Raw genomic sequence first — 21,909 nt, 5'->3', positions numbered from 1 at the left:
GGCTGTCGCACCTGGACAGCCTCGGTAAGATCGAGGCCAGCGTCTTCAACTTCATTTTGAAGACAAAGAAACAGGCCAAGATAAGCTATTTTTTTCACGCAAATAAAACATTCTGTTGCATCGTGTGTGCGGAATTAGTTTGTCATTCTTGAATGCGCCGGTTGTAGGTGATCGTCCGCCACAAGTAAGGTCTCGGGACCTGTATTTTTTTATATCGAATTTTTCATATATCGAACTAATTCGCGATCCCCTTTCAGTTCGATATATCCGTGTTCGACTGTATGTGCATTTAAACCTAGGAGTGTTAATCAGCGCCACTCGCAGCCATGACGGCGAGTGTGGAACGCTCTTTTTCTGCCTGCTGGCGTCACATAGCATGCAATCTTTTTACGAGCTGGCAGCTGACCACTTTTGTCCACTTTAATTTCTTGTCACTTATATCACAATTACTACAAATAACATCCCCTATACTTTCCTTGGCTTCATTGTCTCTTAGTTGTCATTAATATTGTGTCTAACAAGGAAAAACGAGTCCTTAAAATTCCACTTCTTTCACTCATTAATAGTAAGGGTCTCGTTCTGGCAGACTTCATGCCTTCAGGTAGTATGCAAGGGATTATTGGTCAGCTGCCAGCTCATAGTGGCAATATTGTCTACTTATGCTGGATGGATTCAAAAACTTTTCGGGGCAAGAGATTCATGAGGCAATAAGATCGCATAGTGAGGTCATCTGGTGATTACTTGAAAAGATGTTGAGGATCCCTTTAAAGCTCTTCTTTTATGCCTGCGTCCAGATCGCACTTCTACTTGTTTTTGTGGTCGGTTTGTGTGATAAAGTGTAAACAGTCTGTGTGTGCGGGTGCTTGCGTGTATGTTTGTGTTCTTTTTTGCACTCTAAAGCCATTGGGGTGAACCGAACCTGTGAACCAGCAGTGCACTGCCATAGACACTACAGCGGGTGCTCCTCAGAAAGCACATCTGTTGCACATATTGAACAAGTATTGCAAAGGCATCTAAGGACTGTCAATGCATCTGATACCCATTATACCAAGCATTTATACTTACTTCTTCACAAACTGGCCACATTCCTTCTGAAGTACCTCTAGTATTGGTGGGTCAAGGTTGACTTGCACATGGAACGCTGCACAGAAAGGTTTCATTGTACAGATGCACATTTTACAACGATGGAAGCGACATTCTGCTTTTTGGAGCATATTCTGGAGCAGAAAAAAATGCTAGTTTGGAGCAACTATTGCTGTTTTTGGAGCAGAAGGTAAAATATTCCGAACGACTCCTGAAGTTTCAAGCATCATTTAGGCATCTCATAACTATTAATATTTATTATTAAACATATTACACATAGAATAATCACTGCAAATTGCAACAAAAAATAATTAAGCAGATGGACGGTCATTGAACACTAAGTAAGATGAGCTATACAGGGTGCCCCAGCTATCTCAAGCCAGAGTTTAAAAATATGTCAACGCGCTCTATGATGATGCGACCCAATGCATGTTATTGCATGGAGTAAGCCACACTATATTTTGTTTTCTTCTTAAGTGCCTAATTAGGTATTTTAATCAACTAACTACTGAAGCAACGAAGCTAGGCAAGAAATTCCAATGAGAAAATTGTAGCTCGATCTGCAAAACATCCGATTAGACAGTGTCTAACTTTCTATCTATACTACAGACGCTCGCGAAATAAAAAAATTGGGGAACGCTTAGGCTTCGCCTTTGAGAGCTGAACGCAATAACGATATCCTGCCCCTAGTGCATACTTCGACCACTACGTGTGTGTAACGGAATGCGTGCACTAAGGTGTGTACCTTATGTAATGGGTAGCATGCTTTAAACCAGGAGCAATTATGCGCGACAAACTTTTTTTGAAGTTGCGATGCACCCACTACATGGCCTTAAGGGAATACACACAGTAATGTGTGTACCTTTTGTAATGGCTGGCTGGCTTTAAACCACCAAGTCGTTATGATATTCACATCGTGTGATGCCCAATGGCAATGTACGCTTGTACCACGCAATATTACTGCGATATTACATCTCGTACTGTGACACCTGTATATAGGACGCGTATGTTTGTGAAGCATCAAAGTTACTTTCAACTCTGTTCCAAGCAGAGGCGTGGCTGTGTGGTAGCACATCTGCGTCCCACGCAGACGGCCTGGGTTCGATTCTCACTTGGACCCAACATTTTACTGCTCATTTTATTTGCAGCTTTCTTGATTTTTCTGTCACAGACAAGATGATGATTTTCCGCTCACAACCAACGATGCCGACACCGAAGCCGACACCGGAATTTCTGCGAAACAAGCTCTATAACGCTATCGAATTAAAGAAAAAAAAAACCACGTGACATGCTGACTTGCGCACCGTGATTGCAGTGCTCCCTAAACGACCATAGCACTTCCCGGGTGCTAGGAGAGCGACGATGGTGGTGATTGTGCAATGATGCATGTTTTGCTAGCGGCTACACAAGCGATAAGCACTGCGTATGCTTATTGTTGTCATGAACCGTCACGAGGGAATTATATTGTTTGTATGTGGAACGTTAGGGAGCGCAAGCGGGCATGCGGGCATGTCACGTGGTACTTTCTTTTTGTATTTCGCGGGCATCTACAGTGTAGTAAGCGGAAAAATACGAATGCTTAGCAGATGTAAAGTTATAAACTGTCTAATCAGATGTTTTGCAAGTCAATCTACAACTTTTTCATTGGATTATTTAGGCTTGTGCGAATATTCGAGCACTTCGAATATTCAAACGAATAATACAGTATTCGAATTCGCTTCGATTAGAATTTATATAAATGGAAATTTTGAATTATTCAAAATGAACAAATAGGTGTATAGGTGTATATTGGGAGTGTATAGGTGCATAATAGGTGCACATTGGGGGATCGACTTATAATCGGAGTTGACTTTAAATCGGCAATATACGATAGTCCGCTTGTAACCCCCTTGTAAAGGTGGTTTCACTGCAGTAAAGGGGTGCTATACCGTGAATACACCATTCCAGAAAAAATCCGCACTGCGGTGAAGCCCCGCTTCAAGGTTAAATTAACATATATTACCCTCACATTCTCATCATTTTTTAAGTTTAAAAGCTCGTTATACCGGCTTATATCCCTAAGCATAGTCAATTTTAAAACATAACATATTTTACAGGTTATCACTTGCATTCTACCGAAAGCCAAATCCTGCTTTTATTCAAGGTTGCTTCCACTTCCTTTGAACCAAAAAGAATGACATTTGCACATGGCTTATTACAATTTAAAAAAAATATATTGTGCAGGTTGGTTGGGTCATGACAAATATGCTTATTTTTCTTCATAATATGTGATATATTGTCACGTGGTCACTATTCAAATTGGTTACTATTCAAATTCGATTCTAAATTACTCGACCAAAATCACTATTCGCTTCGAACCTAAAATTTACTATTTGCACAAGCCTAGAATTATTTGGCCAGCTTCGTTGCTTAAAAAATTAGTTAATTAAACATACCTAATTAGGCAATTAAGAAGAAAAACAAAGAATAGTGTGACTTACTCAATGCAATACAGTTGAACCCCTTTATAAGAGGCACGCATGGGGGAGAAATTCTTGCCTGTTATATGAGGTGTCTCTTATAAGCAGGGTACTAAGTTATGCATTTTCCTATCAACCCTCACTTTCATGTAGCACACTTGTGTCTCTTATACCCCACGTGTCTCTTATATCAGTGTCTCTTATAAAGGGGTTCAACTGTAGTTAGCAACATACATTTGGTCGCATTGTCATAGAGTGCATTGGCATGTTTTTATTCTCTGGCTAGAGATTGCTGGGACACCCCGTATATTTAAAATACTGGGTACTTGTGGAAGAACTGATATAAAACCGCTAAAGCTGAGCCCCAAATTATAAAAGGAACCACAATCATGCAAAGCAGTTTATAATCTGTCAAGAGCAAAGCAATCTGTTGTTTTCATATTTCACCAAAACAGCCTGCATGTAAAATTAAAAGAAAAAGGAACCACCTAAAATGGCAGTTCTTGTGGCAAAGATGTGGTCGGACCTGATAAAGAGGCAAATGTAATCAGTCACACATCACAGTTGCCACACCAGCAGTTAGTAATCAATAAGATATCAAACTACTGTAACACACATTTCACCAAAATAGTCTGCCTGTCAGGTACAAATATACAGCTAAATCGGATATATATCAACAGTGCCATTACTTGTGGCATTGTCAATATGCTAGTATGGAGCCAGTACAGAAGCTGCATACTAGGACAGTAGACAGCCTGTGTTTTGTTTCGTTTAGGCTCGCTGGATGGTCACGTGCTTAAAGTTGATTGTTTTCAGTTTGCCGGTGCCATTTCGGAGCAAGTGTGGAGCATTTACCAACAAAAGTGACAATTTGGAGCAGCCTGGAGCAGCATTTCTCTTTTGGAGCAACGCTTCCATCACTGGTTTTATGACAAGCATTACTGAAAAGCACTGCTCTTTTTGACTATAATGTCACGGGCGAAGTAAAACAGACAGCCAGGTGTTGACGTCTTCCCCAGAACCAGACCAGCAACAACAACGTTCTCTTCTTCTTCTTTCTCAAAGGCATGCATTCCGAAATGATAACGCAGCCATAGAAAAGTAGACATGTGACTCTCACCTCGTACGGGTGCTGGAGCATAGCGGAATGATGGGCTCTCCGAGAAGCTGACCAGATCTGCTGAAAAAAGTAACGAATGTGACCCCGAGTACTGGCCAATCCTCGAGACAGCCACAAGCACAGTCAGCTGTGTGGCAATCTGGTTACTAACTTGTGCTTTTTCAATGTTTCTTTCTCTCTTTTCTAACAGTTCCACATAATTTCACTGGGCCAAATAAGATGCTGCAAATAGATTACCAATAAACGATGCAATGGTTGTTACTAAGCAGTACAGATCAAGAAATGTGGTGCTACTGCAAATCTCTCGTAATTTTGAGCAATATATATCTTGCTTAAAGTTGTTTTAATCAAAGTGCAAATCAGCACAGAAAGCAGTGAAGGAGGCCTTACCACAAGCACTGCTCTTCGTGACCTCCGATATGCGTGACTCCAGGGCACTTGGTTGTGAAGTCAGGAAAGCAGCCTGCACTAGCTGCAGGGTGGACACCAGCAGAGTGGCTAGGCCACACAGCTGCTCCCTCATGGAGACACTGTCTGATCCCACCAGCTGATCCACAAGGCCCTGAAACAGTATTGTACGCAGCCACACACGAGTGGTGCATGCTGACAGGGTTCTTCATGGCGGCCCACTTAACTGAGTAGCTCCAGACAGTCATGAAGGTGCTACTGTGGCAAAGACTGCACGATACTCGAACGGGCTCATCAGGTACAATAGGCAAGGCTGCTAGAGCTACAAACATTGCATATTTGCATTCTTGCAAAGAAGTCTTTTTATGGCAAGGCCATACAAAAAACTGTAGAGTATGGCCCTCAGTACGTGAATACGAAATATTCAAAGACAAAATAAAATAACATGGAGATCTTTTTTCTTCTTGGCATCTACAGCTACTTTGTGCTTTATAAAAGTATTCTCACTGAATCAGTGCCCAGCTTGCCTAAATACTTTTGTCATCGCAAATGGTTGAAAAAATATGACAGAAGTGAAAGAATGAAAAGTGTTCACAAAGTTCACATATTTTCTGCCATTTGGAATGACCATCTTGTTTCGTCCGAAAAGGTGTCTCTCGCCTTGCACTCCAAGCTGAGGCAACAAGTCCAGAGAACACAAAAGCCACATAAAAAAGATTTTAAAAAAAGAAAAATTCAAACTAGAAGACCAGCAAGACAACTGGCTCTACCTATGGTGTCAGGGCAAGCTTCGCGCTTACAGTACTTGTACTTGTATAATTGAAACAGCATGCAAGCCCATGGTTTCTTAAACTGGGTTCTGTGAAGGACATTTTACCGTATATTGCCGATTATAAGTCAACCCCCCAACTTGCAACCCCTTCCAGGGGAAAAAAAGTTGACTCCGAACACAGCCTCATGCTGCGGTCATAGCTCACCAATAAGTTTTTCAGAAGAGGGAGTGATGCAAAGAAACATTTATTTGCCCGTGAAACATTGCTTACGACTTGTCGTCGCTTGAGAGAAGGACGCAGTCACGGTCATTGCCATCGTGTGAGCCATCGTGTGAGCCAAACGTGCTCCGTAGTTTCGCCTCGCGTAGTTTTACTATAGTTCAGCGATCGTCGTGGCAGATCGCAAAAATGTCTGGCTCCGGAAGCGGCGCGCGCGCGTTGGGAAATAGCTGTTGCCGCGACTCCACTGCCCCTGCGGCTGATGTTGTCGATGCGTCGAATAGCAGGAAATCCGAGGACGACGACCTTTCGTCGGACCCCACATATAAGTTGACTTTGCGATTCCGCGTATAGGTCCACTCCGATTATAGGTCAACCCCCGAACTGTGGAAGGTCATTTTATGAATAAAATGTCAACTTACAATCGGCAATATATGGTAGGTTTCCGCGAGCGATCAGAACTAATGCGACCTGCTCACGTTTTATCCCATTGATTTATTAACTTAGACAAAAAATAATGCATTGCATTTTGCCCTTAGCGAAGCCATCTCACGCCACATCCGCACATCGGGTGTCTGCGGGCAGCGAGAGACCCATGCGGTACCGGCACTAAAGACTCTCGTCTAGTGCGTGCCATGACATTTGCGTAACCTGCGGACAGCTGCTAATTCATGCTAGGAAGCACAGTTTGTAATACATGTGTGGGAATCAATTTGGTAATCCTGCAAGATGAGATACAGAAGGTGATATTGGTTGTAACGGGCACCTCGGCACTTTGGTAGTCTCACTTGTCCCGCCGTTACTGGCCATACAGCAAGGCTGTACATTACTGGCAGTAGTTTCGGTTTCGATGGAATGTCAACCCCCCAACTTTGAAGTTTAAATTTAGACATAAAAATGGATCGACCAAGAATTGTGTAAGTACGGTATGCAAGTTTGATTACTATAAAAATTGGCTACATACACTCAATAAGTAAAACTGGTTGTGCCTTGCGGATAATTCATGGTGCCTATTTCAGTCTCTATTGTGCCTAAAATGAGGCTTTGAATGCTTGATACAAGGACCTACAGTTTCAGAGCCTTAAAATTTAGTATGCAGCGATAACTCAGATGATGTGCAACGAAATTGTGAAGCGTGACTGTTATTATTAAGATGAGCATGGTGTGCATTGTTTAAAGTTTTACAGCCATTTCAATAGCACTACATTCTTAATGTATTGCTCAATGCTAAAGATAAGCAAGACATTCTGACCAGGCGCCGCTCCAATAACTGTGTAAGCAACTCGGTGAGAGAGGAGCCCTGGAGAAGTGCCAGCCCTGTGAGAGATTCCAGTTGGGCCTCCCACGACACTGGTGCTTCCAAGGACAGAAGTCTTCTCCAGCAACCCTGAGAATCAGAGACAGGCCTGCTTAGACATGCTCCGAAACAAAGTTCTCTGCTGGTCCACCCAGCATTTTTGAAGCAAGACACTTTAGCATGTAGTAGCAATGTACAGGCTGTTTCACATTTAGGGGACACCCGGAGCACGTTGTAATGCGCTCCGAGTTTTCCCCTAAGTGTGAAACAGCCTGTACAGTGCTTGTCAAATGGAACCCGAACACCGGCAAGCCTTTGCAGTGGTATAGTGCGCGCCATCCAGTTATCACCATGGACAGGCCCGCATATGCGCAGTGCAGTAACTGGACGGTGCGCACTATACCATGCGAAGGCTTGCCGCTGTTCGGGTTTCAGTTGACGAGCACTGTACATCTCAATGTGAATGTTCAAGGCACCGACAACGCCATAAAAAGATAATTACTTGTAGTGATAGAATGAAACCCATTGTTCATAAACAGAAACTACAACAGACTCCTGTTAATTTCAATGCATAAATAGTCCCGATGAAAAACAATATATTGCTATGGAGGAAAAACCCATATGAACAGGACAGGGGTTAACAGCCAAAACAGGATCTGGAGCAATTTTCAGAGCACGAAAACATTGCTTTTGGAGCAAGTACGAGAAAAAAAAACTTCTTGTGCACTAAACCCCAAATTTAGAGCAGTATAACAAGGAAAGCTTACTTTTGGAACAGAAAACAAAAAGCTGTACAAACCATTCAGCATGGATGCAATCATACTTTAGCCTCGTAGACAAGGTTCAACGAAATTTACCAATGAATTCAGCAGAAACCTGCAAGGCATGGCGAATTCATACCAACCTGCAAAGCAGGTCGATAGAAATTCTAAGAGGATCTCGTTGGGGGCTATGCGGCAATGACGAGCCGCTTTCGTTACTGCAAGCGAAGTGCACTGCATGTAACCGCGGTGCACCGTAGTGCATTTGGCGGTCCCGCACAAGGAGGTAAGCGGCACGTTTAACGCCCATCAAATGCGTGCAGTACATTCACAGCATTGCCAGCAGCACATGCACTTCCGAGCGGATAGCTGAAGATGCTCATTATGATAGGGCTGTCGGCAATAAGTCATACTGACACACTCGTTGGTACCCGCCATATCACGCCTTTATGCTTTCCCATGCATACCATTAAAGGGGGCACCGCACTAACACTGAAGTCCACGTACTTAGTTGACCATTTCACAAATCACACCACGAATGGTTGGGCTCGACGCCAGTTGGGGAGCACAGTTTACAGGACAAACCAGTACGGATCAAGCGGTCAGTGAATGCACTCGTCTCAACTACATTTTAGTCACTGGTACAGTTAAAAAGGGTATATGTATTAGTACGACACACTAACTCGTACACGTCACCTCTGCTACTTCAAAAAAAGCAACGTGTTGAACAGAGCTATACCCCACAGCGCAAACAAAGGTGACATCTGCATTAATATTTGCAGCCCCTGTCAAATCCAGTTGCCAATGTTTTTGTCAAATACACCGGCGGCACGTTGTTAACGTTTTTTACACAGAGCTGCCACTTTAATTGTCAAATGTCAAAATACAGCTGACTTGCAACCAGAAGAAAAACAAAAACTTCTTGCATGCCCAACACAAAGCATGCCTGTGCCTAAGAGAATTTTGAGACTGTAAAACTCAAACCGCCGGTAGTTAGGCAACGCACTGTCAACCTTTTGTGGCGACATAATCTTGATAGGATAGCAAGTAATGTGAAGAAAGCTAAATCGCTCACCTTAGAATTGTATTTTTCAGCGAAAATGCACAAGCATGAAATATCTTTTTGAGCTATTGTTTCAGAGGTAAGAACCTGGCAATTCAATGTAGATAGTTACCTGAAGAACTACTCAGCTATGTTTTTCTGACGTTTTTCATACCCGTTTCGAATGCATAATTCCCAGGCACTAGTTCAGTTTCAGACAGAAGAGAATGCATGCAGATGCAGAGCTTTTAGGATGGGTACTGTGCATCTTTATCACTCGCTGTCGCATAAAGGTTTGTTAAAATGTGTTAAAGACTGTATTAATGAGCAAGTGCAAGAAACTGTTCTCACAGATAAATGTGGTGTCCCTGCGGGGGCTTTTCTAGGAACCCCATCCATGTACTTAAAGTCGACGCTGGTTGGTTGGAAGGAAGGTGCTTATGAGCAGAAATCGGGAATACGCACCCGTTCTTTCGTTACCCCAATTCGTAGTGATTTACACCTTAGCAAGATTGTCAAACACTTAGAGGACTCCTTAGGTAACTGTATTATTAAGGTTTTTCGCTACATGGACGATTACTTGACTTCTTTTTAATGGTAACGAATTGGTACGAGCATTTCCAGGCCCTATATGTTACCACAAATTACTGTATCTGTGTCAAGTGCATTGTACGTACTATTTACAAGTGCAATATTTATATTTTACTAGAATATGTGCTCTTTCCATCTGCAGTACAATTCCAGGAATTCTTGCAACTGATGCCACCTTTGCAGCAATAAGTGAAGTGCATCATTGTGGCAACCATCACTGCATCGTGATGTACATTATGCTGTTTTGCATCCTATTTTGTACCGTTCAATGTTTTGATCCCGTGTGCAAGGTAAAACTTTTCTATCTAGCTCGCTCAGGTTTCAAAAAGACAGCATGCTTCCAAAAATCAAAGTGACACTTCTACATCCTACCTATAAGTGTCACATCCTACGTAGAAGTATAAAAGTGCCACTTCTACATCCTGCGTAGAAGTGTCACTTTGCTTTCAAGAACTTGGCTTGGCTAAAAACATGGCACGACTACAGCAGTTGGAAAGGAACCCGCAAAAGCAGAAATAACTCAAGCATCAGAAGTGCACAGACTTCAACGTGTTACAGAAAATAAGTAACAATTACAATTACTTCCTCTAAAATGTAATTGATTACAGTGATCAATTACATACCCAGAAAAGTAAATGAGCAGTTAAAAAAATGTAATCGATTACTCTTGCATTACTTTCCTTCAAAAACTTATCGCTGTAACACAATAACACAAGTTTACTCAAACTACCACCAACTACTGCAGCTTTCATGGTAGAGAGAAGGCTGGAGGCTTGCATGAAGGCTGGGAGGCCTACTGTGGCTTCTATGATACAGTTAATTAGAACTAACAGGCAAGAAAGCCAAAGAAAGTACAGAGGATGTCATCTGTAGTAATTACGACGTATATGTGAAGAAAGTAAAGTGGACGGAAAGATAACTTCCCGCTGGCAGGGAGTGAACCTGTGACCTTCGAATAATGCGTCTGATAGAGGTGTGCATGGGCCTGGGCTTGACCGAAGGCCCGGGTCCGGCCCGGTGTAAATTTAGACGGGCCCGGGCCGGGCTCGGGCTGGCAGGCATAAGTCATCGGGCGGGCCGTCTAATAATTTGTGAATAGTTTTGCACTCAGGCGGTCTCGACTTTTATCAACAATTAAAAAAAAAAGAAGCTACAGGGAAGGATGGCATGCTTTTTTCTTAATAATTACATTTTTATTTTTCCGTTGGCTTGTTCTTTATTGCATCGTTGATTGAGTCGGGCCGGGCCTTGGGTATGACACGCCGGGCCGGGCCTGGGCGGCCCGTCCTCTATACATCATTGGGCCGGGCTGGCCCGCCTCTGGCAAGCATTGGGCCTAGGCCAGGCCGGGCCGCAAAATTGCGGCCCGTGCACATTTCTAGCGTCTGATGCTCAACCGAGCTACAGCGACGGTCATCCCCCTGTCCACTTTATGGGGCATATATGCGCATGTTAAGCTTAGGAGTGTTAGTTAGCGCTGCTAGTAGCCATGACGGCAAGTGTGGAACACTTTTTCTCTGCCTGCTGGCGTTATGAAATGATAGCGTTCGACACCATGAACTTTCAACAAGACTTGTTTTTCAAAGTTGTGGCTGATTCTTCCCCGCTTCCTCGTTAAGAGGTCAGCTCCTACACTGAATACTCAATACATGCACTGAAGGAATCAATACACGCACTGAATGGAAGGGCGGTATTATGACGTAGGAACACATTGCGCACCAGCTCGTAGTTGCGCAGTGCTTCGATGCTCGTGTCCATGTCCTCTATGAAGTGTTGCGCTTCGCTGTTGCTGGCCCTCAGGTAAGGCGTTGCCAGTAAGGCCAAGGAAAAGGTAAAGAAATAGGCTTTGTGGGCCCCGTCCCATATTTTTCGGGATGAGAACTGCCGTAGAAGACTGGTTACAACTTGATTTTGGAAAAAATAAAGTAATCGATTACCGGCAATCAATTACTCGAAAATGTAATTGAATTACCCAGAACTTTACAGTTTCGAAAAAGTAATCGATTATATTACAAAATTACAAGAAAATGTAATTGATTACAAGAAATCGATTACTTGTAACGCGTTATGTACAACTCTGGAAGAGCGTGAACATGTGCTTAATAAATAAAATACCACGTATTTACAGCTGCACTTACTGTGTGCTTCTGACAAATTCTGGCATAAGCAGTCGATATATCCAGTCTAATGGGGATCACAGAAAAGTTCAACATTTGGGCAATTTGATATATTTTATATATCAAAGATACTTTAAGGGGTATTTCGTTATATGTTGATTTGCTATATGCCAGTTTGACTGTGGTTGCTCTCACCTACTACTGTTATGCGTGATCACAAAATACTTTAAAATTCCAACAAAAGATATTCCACAAGATTTTCTGCATTACTTCTATTGAATTGGATTCTCTGACCAGTAAGCGTTCTGTCGAAAAAAAAAAAATGGGTGCCACAAAAATCGGTTCCTTTAAACTCGTCATTCAACAATGCATCACCAAGTCTTGTGCTGTCCGTGAGTGCCATTCTTTTGCCATCCCCGCAATAGTTTGTGGACCATTCAACAGATCTGGCAAGCTGCATGCCAATTGTGTAATTAGCACAAGAACAAAATGCAAGGAAAGCAAAATGGCAGATATCACACATTATATAATGTGGTGACTCACTACGATAAAAAAAAGAAAATGAAAAAATAAGTGAATGAATGAATATAGCAAGATAAGAATAGCTGAAAACACATTACTAGGCTTGTGCGAATAGTGAATTTTAGGTCCGAAGCGAATTCGAAGCGAATAGTGATTTGGTCAAAGCGAATTCGAATAGTTTATATCACATACTATAAAGGAAAATGAGCATATTTGTCATGACCCAACTAACCAGTGCAATAGTTTTAAAGTTGAAACGAGGCATATGCATATGTCATTCTTTTTGGTTCAAAGGGAAGTGGAAGCAACTTTTGAGTAGGAGCAGGATTTGACTTTCGGTAGAATGCAAGTGGTAACCTGTAAAATATGTTACGTTTTAAAATTTACTATACTTGGAGCATATAAGGCGGTATAACAAGCTTTTAAACTTAAAAAATGATGAATCAATGTGAGGGTAATACCATAAAACCTCATTAATTTGAACTCTGTTATTTCGAAATCCCACATAATTCGAAGGATTTCTTTGGCCCCGTATTTTGCAATGTAAATTTGAGTGGATAATTTGAAGCGGCGGTCAGTACCAGCCCGGTTCATTCGAAACTTTGGGTGCCATGTGCCATTCCCCGATCCCGATTTAGCTGCAAATCCACAGAAACGATGGCCCTTAGGAGCCACAAGGCAGTGCAATGTAGCGATACTAATGAGTGACAAGTGAAGCATCTTTCTTGTGTGTCCTCGTGTGTGTGCGCTAAAGTTCCAATATGAAGCATCCCAGCCTCGCTGCTGCCAGCACAAGAAAAAAACTAAACAAAAGGCCCTCTCGTGGTCAGCTGAAATTTGCGCCTGCGGAAAAGACGTGCTTCACTGCAACACAGCGGTGACACGCGGGCAGCATGACGCATGCTTCTCTCAACGTCAGCGCGTCATGATTTACCCATTCTTTCTGGGAAAATAGAGAAACTAATAAAAGGCAGTCTGACGAAATTCGCGATGTATGCGAGCCTCCGAATGGCGGTTGTTCCGGCAATTTGCGCACTTGCACTGCTGGCGGAGTACTCGCCTGCAACGCCTACTTCGAAAACTCAGTTCAAAAACTTCAATGGACATCTTTTCCACCCAGAACACATCGCAGATTCCGTCACACTGGTCATTAGTAAATTCTTTATTTTACCAGAAAAAATGGGCCAATGGTCGCATCATGACGCGCTGACGCTGCGAGGATCAGGCGACATGCTGCCCGCGTGTCACCACTGTGTTGCAGCGAAGCACGTCTTTTCCGCAGGCGCGCATTTCACTTGACCACGAGACCGTTTTTATCCCCGTTTCTTTTTTTTTTTTCTTACGCTGGCAGCAGCGAGGCCCGCCGTTTCCCCGGTTTAGCGGCAAAATTGGGACCAAGTATTGCTGGAAGACATAACCCTTGTCGCTGCAAACTAGCAGGAACAGCAAACGACCACCTCCGATTACTTCCAGTAATTCAAAGTTCCTTGCATTCCGCTTTTTGCATGTTTTGTTAATTCGAAAACCCGCTTAATTAGATTTTTCACAGTCCCAGTGACTTTGAATTAACGAGGTTTTACTGTATGTTCATTTAAACTTGAAGTGGGGCTTCGCGGCAGTGCGGATTTCTCCTGGAAAGGTGTATTCACGGTATAGCACATCTCCACTGCAGTGAAACCACCTTTACAGGGGGTTACATGCAGTTTATATATGTTTATTCCTTCATTTCGAATACTTCGAAATTTCCTAGAATTTAAATTCGTTTCGAAGCGAATTCGAATACTGTAATATTCGTTCGAAGTGCTCGAATATTCGCACAAGCCTACAAATTACTCATGTTCAGCCAGTCTGTTGTAAGCACTTATTGATCTGATAATGAATATTTTACTGTTTTTTGCTTAAGTATGAGTGCACAGAACAGGCACTCCGCACTACAGTTAGAGCAAGAAGGACCTGTGTAAATAAATGACGAAAGTTTGTGTAATGTGTTTATCAAATATTCGCCTAATATTGGGGAAAATTTCAGCTGCTGTTATACATTAATGAAATGAGCAGGTGAATTAGGTGGGTAAAAACAAAGGGCCAGTGATAAATCACTAGTCAACTCTATTTTTATTCCTTTTTTCCAAGTTCAACTTTAAGCTAGACACATGTGGAAATTATCGATGGCAGAACTACAACCATAAAGAAGCTCTAAAAACCTTGTATGTGACGGTAAAATGTTAGCAGTATGTTTGTACATACTTTCAGTGTGTACTCAAGTACAATCACTGAAGCCTTGTGTTGGAGTGTGTTGCAAGTAAATTGTCCAGAATTTCCATGCTCTGCAACGTAGCAGTATGGAGGTTCCCTCGCTAGATGTGTTGCAACTGTCGCATTCATAGGTGCCAACCTGCAGCAAGCAGTGTCCAAGGGATGCGAGGGAGGTGCCCTGACGAGAGACCAGGGCCTTCCATGGCTCTAGCCCTGTGGCCAGTTGCAGGTGCCAGAGGACATGCTGGCCTAGGCGCTGGAGGCAGGCCGCACGACCCCAGCATTCGCGCTCGGCTTCACCCCACAGCTGCAGGTCACATCAACAGGCACGCCGATCACAAAGTGAAATCCCACAATTTAAAACAACCAGCGAAGGTTGACACATTGGTTGCAGTAAGCCATTTATGTCTCACGGCAATTCTGACCGTGACCAAATCCTATCCAGATTCGTTGGCGCTACAGGGTTGGGCCATCTGATGGATTTTGCTCCATCTGGATCCACTCAACTGCAATCTTCACATCTTAATCGGAATTACAGCCTGTTGCGCACCATGATGCCAAGTGCACTTGACTAACTGAACCAAGGTGGTTGGATTGTGCATAGATGACCATTATTAATCACAATCTCACTCATAGTGGGTCGGTACAGCCATCATATGTGCCCATGCAGACCAACCGACAATGATGCCAAGAGAGGTGTAGAAGACGTTATTTGTAGCCTTTGTACTGTACTGTAGTAATTATAAGTGTGAAGAAATTAAAGTCAATGAAAAGACAACTTTCTCTCAGTAGGGACTGAACCTACTGAAGCCTCTAGATAATACGTCCGATGCTCGACCGTCTGAGCTATGGCAATGGTCATCTTCTTGTCCACCTTATGGGGTATTTCTGTGCAACACTTTTCACGAGAGAGAGACAACAGTGTACACCAGAGAGTCAAAGACAAATGTCTGGCTCCCTGCACATTGCTCTGGCACAGACAGAGTGCAAGAGACTCAAACAAATTGACTTCAAAGAAAAACAAAAGTCATAATGCCAGGTTATTGACGTCCTTTCTGTCGATGCGAGCGAGCCAGGGACGCTCCCCTGATCGTACTGCTGAGTTATCACTTTCGGCAAGCAGTAGAGCCCGGTTCTATGTTCGTTTTCAGTGTGGCAGACTTGCTTCTCACACTGCAGCCAATCATCGCACATGTACTGTTACTGAACCCGCACAATGTTAAAATACCGGACTGGCACACGCACCCAATGGCACGGTGGCAGTTCACCATCATGGCGGCCACCCATTCGCCCAGGTGGTGATGTCCGTGAAAACTATGTAGTATAGCAAAGCACAGCATTAAGGTGCCCCTAACACAGCACCAAGTGTGTGTCTGTTTTGTGTTCTTGCATTCTGCGTTAGCTGCACTACACCATAATCCTACACTAATGCTTCCGGTCACTTTAAATGATGGCGAACTTTCCTTTACATGCCTGGCCAGAAGCAATGATTCATGGCCAAAGTATAGTTTATCTAAAAAGCTGTTGAGAATTACATTTACAGCAGCACTGCTGACAGTGTTTGAGGGAGAGGCACCTTGGAAGGGAGGTCCACCAAGAGCTTCACTTGTGCAAGGACAGTGTAGTGGTGGGACAGTGCCCAGTGTCTGAAACACAAGAAGCATGCAGTTGCTGAGTCAGCACAGTTGGAGTACTCACTTTATTCGCGGCATTTGGTGATTTCAAAGACTTCTATGACCAACCTATTTCCATCAAAGGGAGGAATTCCTATTCAACCAATGAAAGGAAAATCACATAAGTTTCTGATGTGCGTACCCAGCTGTAGCTCCATGATATTCCCAGACAAGTGGCGATTCTTCATTTTTATCTAACATGTTTCACCTGCATAGGTTACACCATTAGAAGGCACAGCTTGTACTTTTCAGAGGTATCGGTCAGCTCCCACTCATGACTTAGCTGTGTGTGTGCCATATATGTTTCATAATTTCCAATAATCGCTAAACAAAATTTCCGAAATTAAATTTGGGGATGGTACTGCAAAACCCTATGCAGCGTGTGCATAGGAACAACATCATGCAGAATGACCCTTTGACAACGATTAATGTATCCAGAATATTACTATTCCCCCCTTTTATGGCAACCAGCATATGCGTTTTGGCACTGCACCCAAAGCATGCACAAATCCTGTTTGTTTGCCCACCCGAAAAAAAGATTCATTTTCCTTTGTGACAAGCACTACTTCATGTGTGCTTTCTCCGCTTTAGGGTGTGGACTACAATGCAGCTGCCATATTTGTGCTCACAGCGTCTCACCGCTCTACGATGGTGCCGCTGAGACATAGTGGTGAGGCGCGGGACGCTGGCCAAAAATTGGCGGCGTGGGGGGCATCACCCCCTTTAAATAATGGCAACACTTTAAGGGGGGCATACGCATCGAGGCACACTAGACACTACCATTTACTAGTTTTTCAAGTTTTGCACACCAACAGTTATAGGGGACTTAGGGGTGTGCAAACGGGGTAAAAATTATAGCGAGCATGGCATAGGGCTTTTGATACATTTGGCCTTTGCCAGATGAGTTGTTGATATTTCTTTCTCATGCTTACTGCACATTTGGCCAGCAGAAACCAAGTGGGTGAACCTTCATCATGGTTCCACAAGGAAGTGTATCGTGTGGCACCAGAAAATAAGGCCTATGCAACGTTTGGGTATTTAAGAGAGCATGCAAACAAGCGACATACTCAGGTCGAGCGGCAACAGGTGTTGAAGGCTTGCCCTGCAGGCTTTGGCACTGTTCCGTTAATTGGGCCACATACCGTTTCACCTGCAAGGGAACGCACATAACTGCAACAGTGTGAACTGAATGCACACTGCATAACGTGAGCACAATGATGGCCATAAATATAGTGAGCTCAAGTTTTACTTCGGGAATTCCCAACATAGTGTTGTTAGTTATGGGCAATAGTTTAAGATAAGTGCGACACATGTCACTTAAAAACGCACGGGGGCTGTGAGTTGTCTTCGCCTCAAGTACCAACCAAAGGCTCTCTTTCACAGAATGCTTTTCCCGTTCCAATTGCGCTCATCCCTCCACGTTTAGGCGAAGGTGCCGGAGCGTCACGGAGGCTTTCCAAAAAAATTATCCCGGGAATGTCCCCCCTCACGGAAGCATCTGCGGTGTGCAGGGGCGTTGGTTGGAAAATATATTTTCATCACTGCAAGCTCAAAAGTGCATCGAAGCAGAATAGTGCACCACTTACGTTAGCAGACGTTCGCTGCATTACACCGATGGTGTCGGCCGCCTCGATAAGATCCCTGTACCGTTCCCTGGGAGAGCAAGCATAACATTTTCGATCGTTACACGGCAAATCGAACGCACCACAGCAGCTTATCGGTACTGGAACGCTATGGTCACAAAAACAGTCACGTAGCAGTTACCCAACCATCTGCCGCAGATCTTCTTTCTTTTTCTCGATATCAGCCCTGTGAAGAACAAAGTATGTCATACACTGCCTCCCATTTATCGATAGAACGCAGTAAGACGAACAGTTCACCTAATGGTTTGCTCGATTTCATGGATCTGCTTGATGCTGTACTGCTCAAAGAGCAAGTCTGTGCCACCAGATACCAGCTTCATGGCGCTGTTTGCCTTCCAACACGGAGCAAAGATTACTTTTCCTTCTCCGCGCACAGCCGTTCCATGAGATCACGTCAGCCTGTTCTTTTTCTGTTCGGCACTGTGAAAAGGGCGCAACGTTGTTTTGCGAAACCAATACTGACCACAACAGAACACGAAACCGCAGTAACCGCAGGGGTTAATGGCTAATGGCTAGACTCGATGCGACTCGAAACCATGCTCGATACCGCAGAACCAGTGTGCCAAACTGCGATTCGCGTGCGCGACAAACGTGGCACAATTTATTTCTTTGCTAAGAATAGTTCGATGGATGGATGGATTCTATGAGCGTCCCCTTTATAACCGGGCGGTGACAAATGTGCCACCAGGCACGACAAAAAAAGAAAAAAAAAGAAAATATTTCTTTTTCTCTTCCTTTTTTTTTTAATGTTGGCTATAATGCCTCTACTTCGATTAAATCTATCTTACTACAGGGGAAAAAAAACGTGAATTCTCGGCCCATGTTCTGCCCTTTACGGCAGAATGTCCTTATTTTTTGCAATATTTATTTTTGTCCTTTCTCTCTAATGTTCTGCCACCAATACGCTAACCGTCTCTTACTTATATTTCAATCGCGGGTGTGTTCAGCTTTCCATTGTTGTCCCTGAAACACAAGGTTTCATGTAGGCTCGTGCCCAAACGTACACCTGAGTGGATATCTCCACATTCAATCAGAACATGCTCCGCCGTTTCCCTATCTTCCCCACAGCATATGTCCACATAGGCGTATCTACCGGGGAGGCAAAGGGGGCGCTAGCCCCCCCCCCCCCCCCCCGAGAAATATTGGGGGGGGGCGGAGGCCCCACTTTCGACAGTGGTTATTGTCGGCTGCAGACTGGGAAACTAACAAGTCAGGCAAAGTTTTACTTGAACGCAGCAATAACGTAACTTTGTAATAAAATTTGCCCTGCGATTCTTGTGACGACTGTCCTCCGTGTGACATGACCACGCATTGTAGGCTACCTGCGGTGCGGGCTGCCTATTCCATGCTTGTGCGTCTTGTGCCCGAGTATTGCAGAGGAGGTTATCGCTCAGCAGGGGCTCTATAACGTTACAGCAATCTGTCATGATTTTATTTTGTTCTGCCTGGCCTGAAATTTAAGTAATCCGCGACGCAAATATGGGCGGAAACCAGTAAACGTTTTATAGCCCGCTCAAACCTTTTTTTCTTTTTTCAGGAAATTCAGTACGTTTCTTTCTTTGAAAACGAATAGCATCGCCACTGCTCCATATTCAAGTTGCTGTGAGTTGATGAGTGTGCAGAAGTGTCCAGTATTTTAGTTGTGCCTAGGCAGGACAGCTAATTCCCACTTTAGTCTCCGATTAGCCTGCTTCATTTGGCTGCAGCGAGCCTGCAGCGATCGTGGGGGCTTATAACAGGGCAGTGGACTCGAGCACATTGACAAGCCCAGCTTTCAAGTTTGTCCCGTTACTTGACCGACCTCCCCAGGGATATGATCAGCGTCCACGGTTTTCTGGACTAAGAAGGCTGCCTACCTGCAATGGATTGCGTCTGCTCCTAATGATTATATAGTACTCTCTCTACCTCTTTGTCAGCAACGATGAGTTCACAGAGTTGTACGCGCGTAAACACAGCTCAACATCATTATACTACAACTGAAAGTATCTATTAGACACACATGAATTCATCTCGCCCGCTGCTATAAGCAGCCGCTGCCAGTGTGATTGGCGAGCAGCCTTCTTAAATTACATTCAGAAAGAGACACTGTCTGGCTATTCCAAAAAAAAAAAAAGTGAGTTATTGTTCAGCACAGTAATGTGCTGCTTATTGTGCACACTTCATTTTAACGCCGCGAGTTTTCGCAGGCTTGTGACGTCGCGTAACGAGGCGATTTTATGGCGCATTGAAAATTTTTGACGAATAGCGAAGAACCAATGACAAACAATACGCCGTACTGAAAATAGTTCATTATTATTTTTTACGCAGTCATATGTACGTGGTAATTACGCGGTGGATCACTTACGCGTAACTTGTTCGTCGTTTTACGAGCAAGTGCTGTGAGCATGACCCAGAAAACTTCAACCAATCATTAACAGCTAACGACCTTAACGGAAGAGACAATGCGGGGTAGTTTAACGTTATAATCGCCCACATTTTTCCAAGAAAATTTTGAGCTTACACAGTTTACGTAGACTATTCACTTGGAACAACCGGAGGGGAGGAGTCAGTGGCCACTTAACCAGACTTAACCGCTTTTCCGTCCACCCCCCACCCAAGTTGGGAAAAGTAGGAGGGCAAGGAACGACACCTAGTATATAAATTCGTAGTCATTTATAATCTTATACCTATACAGAACCAGCACAATGTGGTTTGCTTAAGTATTAATCGACTGAAGTTGGTCTTCTTGTTAAGAAAGACTTTATATTAGAGGGCTCTAACAGTAAAGAAATTGGCACTCGGCTTATCCTGAAGACCTTTGCGAAGTACCTTGCTTTGTCAGCCACATGTTTAATTTAATAAGTGAGAATTTAGGGTACTAGAGTCATAGCAGAGTCTACTCATCGTATCTACAACGCCAAACTTAGACCGGGAAGTTCGCTGATGCAATGCTCAGATGATCAGGTTAAATTTGGGTGTACTTTATAAACTTCACGGTAATATTTCCAAAATGTTATTAACATTTTGGAAATATTACCGTATTACCGCCCTGTATTACCGCCCTATACCGCTGTGTTGTAGCGGTATAGGGCGGCCCAGTCCAGGGCTGGGCAGAGATACTCGGAAAAGTATTCCGAAATACAGATATCGAAATACATGGACTGGAAGCCTAAAATACAGATACTGAGATACATTTGCCTTTAGCGTAACGGGATATTTCGGAGATACTTTCGCAATAGGACGACAAAAGTATTCCGGAATACAGATACAGCAATACAGATACTGGAATACTTTTTTTTTATTTCAAGGATGCTCATACTCCGCAAAGACATCTATAAGTGCACCATAATGTTGTTAGTAAAGTTGCAACGCATTGATACTTTCAGTTTATTTATTTATTTATTTATTTATTTATTTATTTATTTATTTATTTATTTATTACAGTACCCTCAGCGCTAATAAGACATTGCAGAGGGAGGGGGTTACAAAGCACATAATTAGTAATAATGACATAGTTACACGTATCAATTGCAATAAAAAAGTACGCTATTTCACAGCAAGAGTAACAAGCATTAAACACCGAAATCGACATACTTGGTGACAACAAAATGAGTTAAGCTAGAAATAGCACAGTCTAAGCAAATCACTCGAATCACTAATGAACTCCAGTGAATTGAAAAAAGTATGCATACATTTTGCACATAAGATCTGCTTTGCTGAGAAGGTTGCTGTGTGAGCCTCTCAAATAGGCTGTCTTCTAGACAGCGTCGGTTCGACCTCAGCACAAGACTCGCGAAAGAATAAATGTCTCTCTACCGCTGCAGACGAGCACAAATTCGTATTATAGTGAATAAATTCCGCCTTCATAGCCGGATAGCCCTGCAGCGTGGCGATATCTCTTCTCGGGTCATCTGGATACCGAAACACTTCCGCCCTCACGTGGGTTGTTCTGTCTGTTCAGAAGCTGAA

General features: G+C 43.4%; 1 protein-coding gene across 2 annotated transcripts in view; it reads right to left on the bottom strand.

Annotated features, from left to right (window-relative positions):
- The window catches only part of LOC119388269 (conserved oligomeric Golgi complex subunit 1), a 98,782-nt gene extending 80,314 nt beyond the window's left edge, over positions 1 to 18,468 (bottom strand). The window contains exons 1-10 of one of the 2 annotated variants that reach the window (XM_037655947.2): positions 18,199 to 18,468; positions 18,083 to 18,127; positions 17,905 to 17,971; positions 17,386 to 17,468; positions 16,222 to 16,291; positions 14,785 to 14,952; positions 7,315 to 7,449; positions 5,053 to 5,224; positions 4,663 to 4,722; positions 1,066 to 1,141 (exon numbers count right to left, since the gene is read on the bottom strand). In XM_037655947.2, the coding sequence (XP_037511875.1) occupies positions 1,066 to 1,141; positions 4,663 to 4,722; positions 5,053 to 5,224; positions 7,315 to 7,449; positions 14,785 to 14,952; positions 16,222 to 16,291; positions 17,386 to 17,468; positions 17,905 to 17,971; positions 18,083 to 18,127; positions 18,199 to 18,281 (959 nt within the window). In that variant the 5' untranslated portion in view covers positions 18,282 to 18,468. The remainder of the gene's footprint in view (positions 1 to 1,065; positions 1,142 to 4,662; positions 4,723 to 5,052; positions 5,225 to 7,314; positions 7,450 to 14,784; positions 14,953 to 16,221; positions 16,292 to 17,385; positions 17,469 to 17,904; positions 17,972 to 18,082; positions 18,128 to 18,198) is intronic. The other variant, XM_049413895.1, reaches the window with a different exon arrangement.
- Between the last annotated feature and the right edge of the window lie 3,441 nt (positions 18,469 to 21,909).

This window comes from Rhipicephalus sanguineus, chromosome 3, assembly GCF_013339695.2.
Source record: "Rhipicephalus sanguineus isolate Rsan-2018 chromosome 3, BIME_Rsan_1.4, whole genome shotgun sequence".
Classification (NCBI taxonomy): Eukaryota; Metazoa; Arthropoda; class Arachnida; order Ixodida; family Ixodidae; genus Rhipicephalus; species Rhipicephalus sanguineus.
The sequence above is the reverse complement of the archived record's forward strand: the minus strand, read 5'-3'. Positions and strand labels throughout refer to the sequence as shown.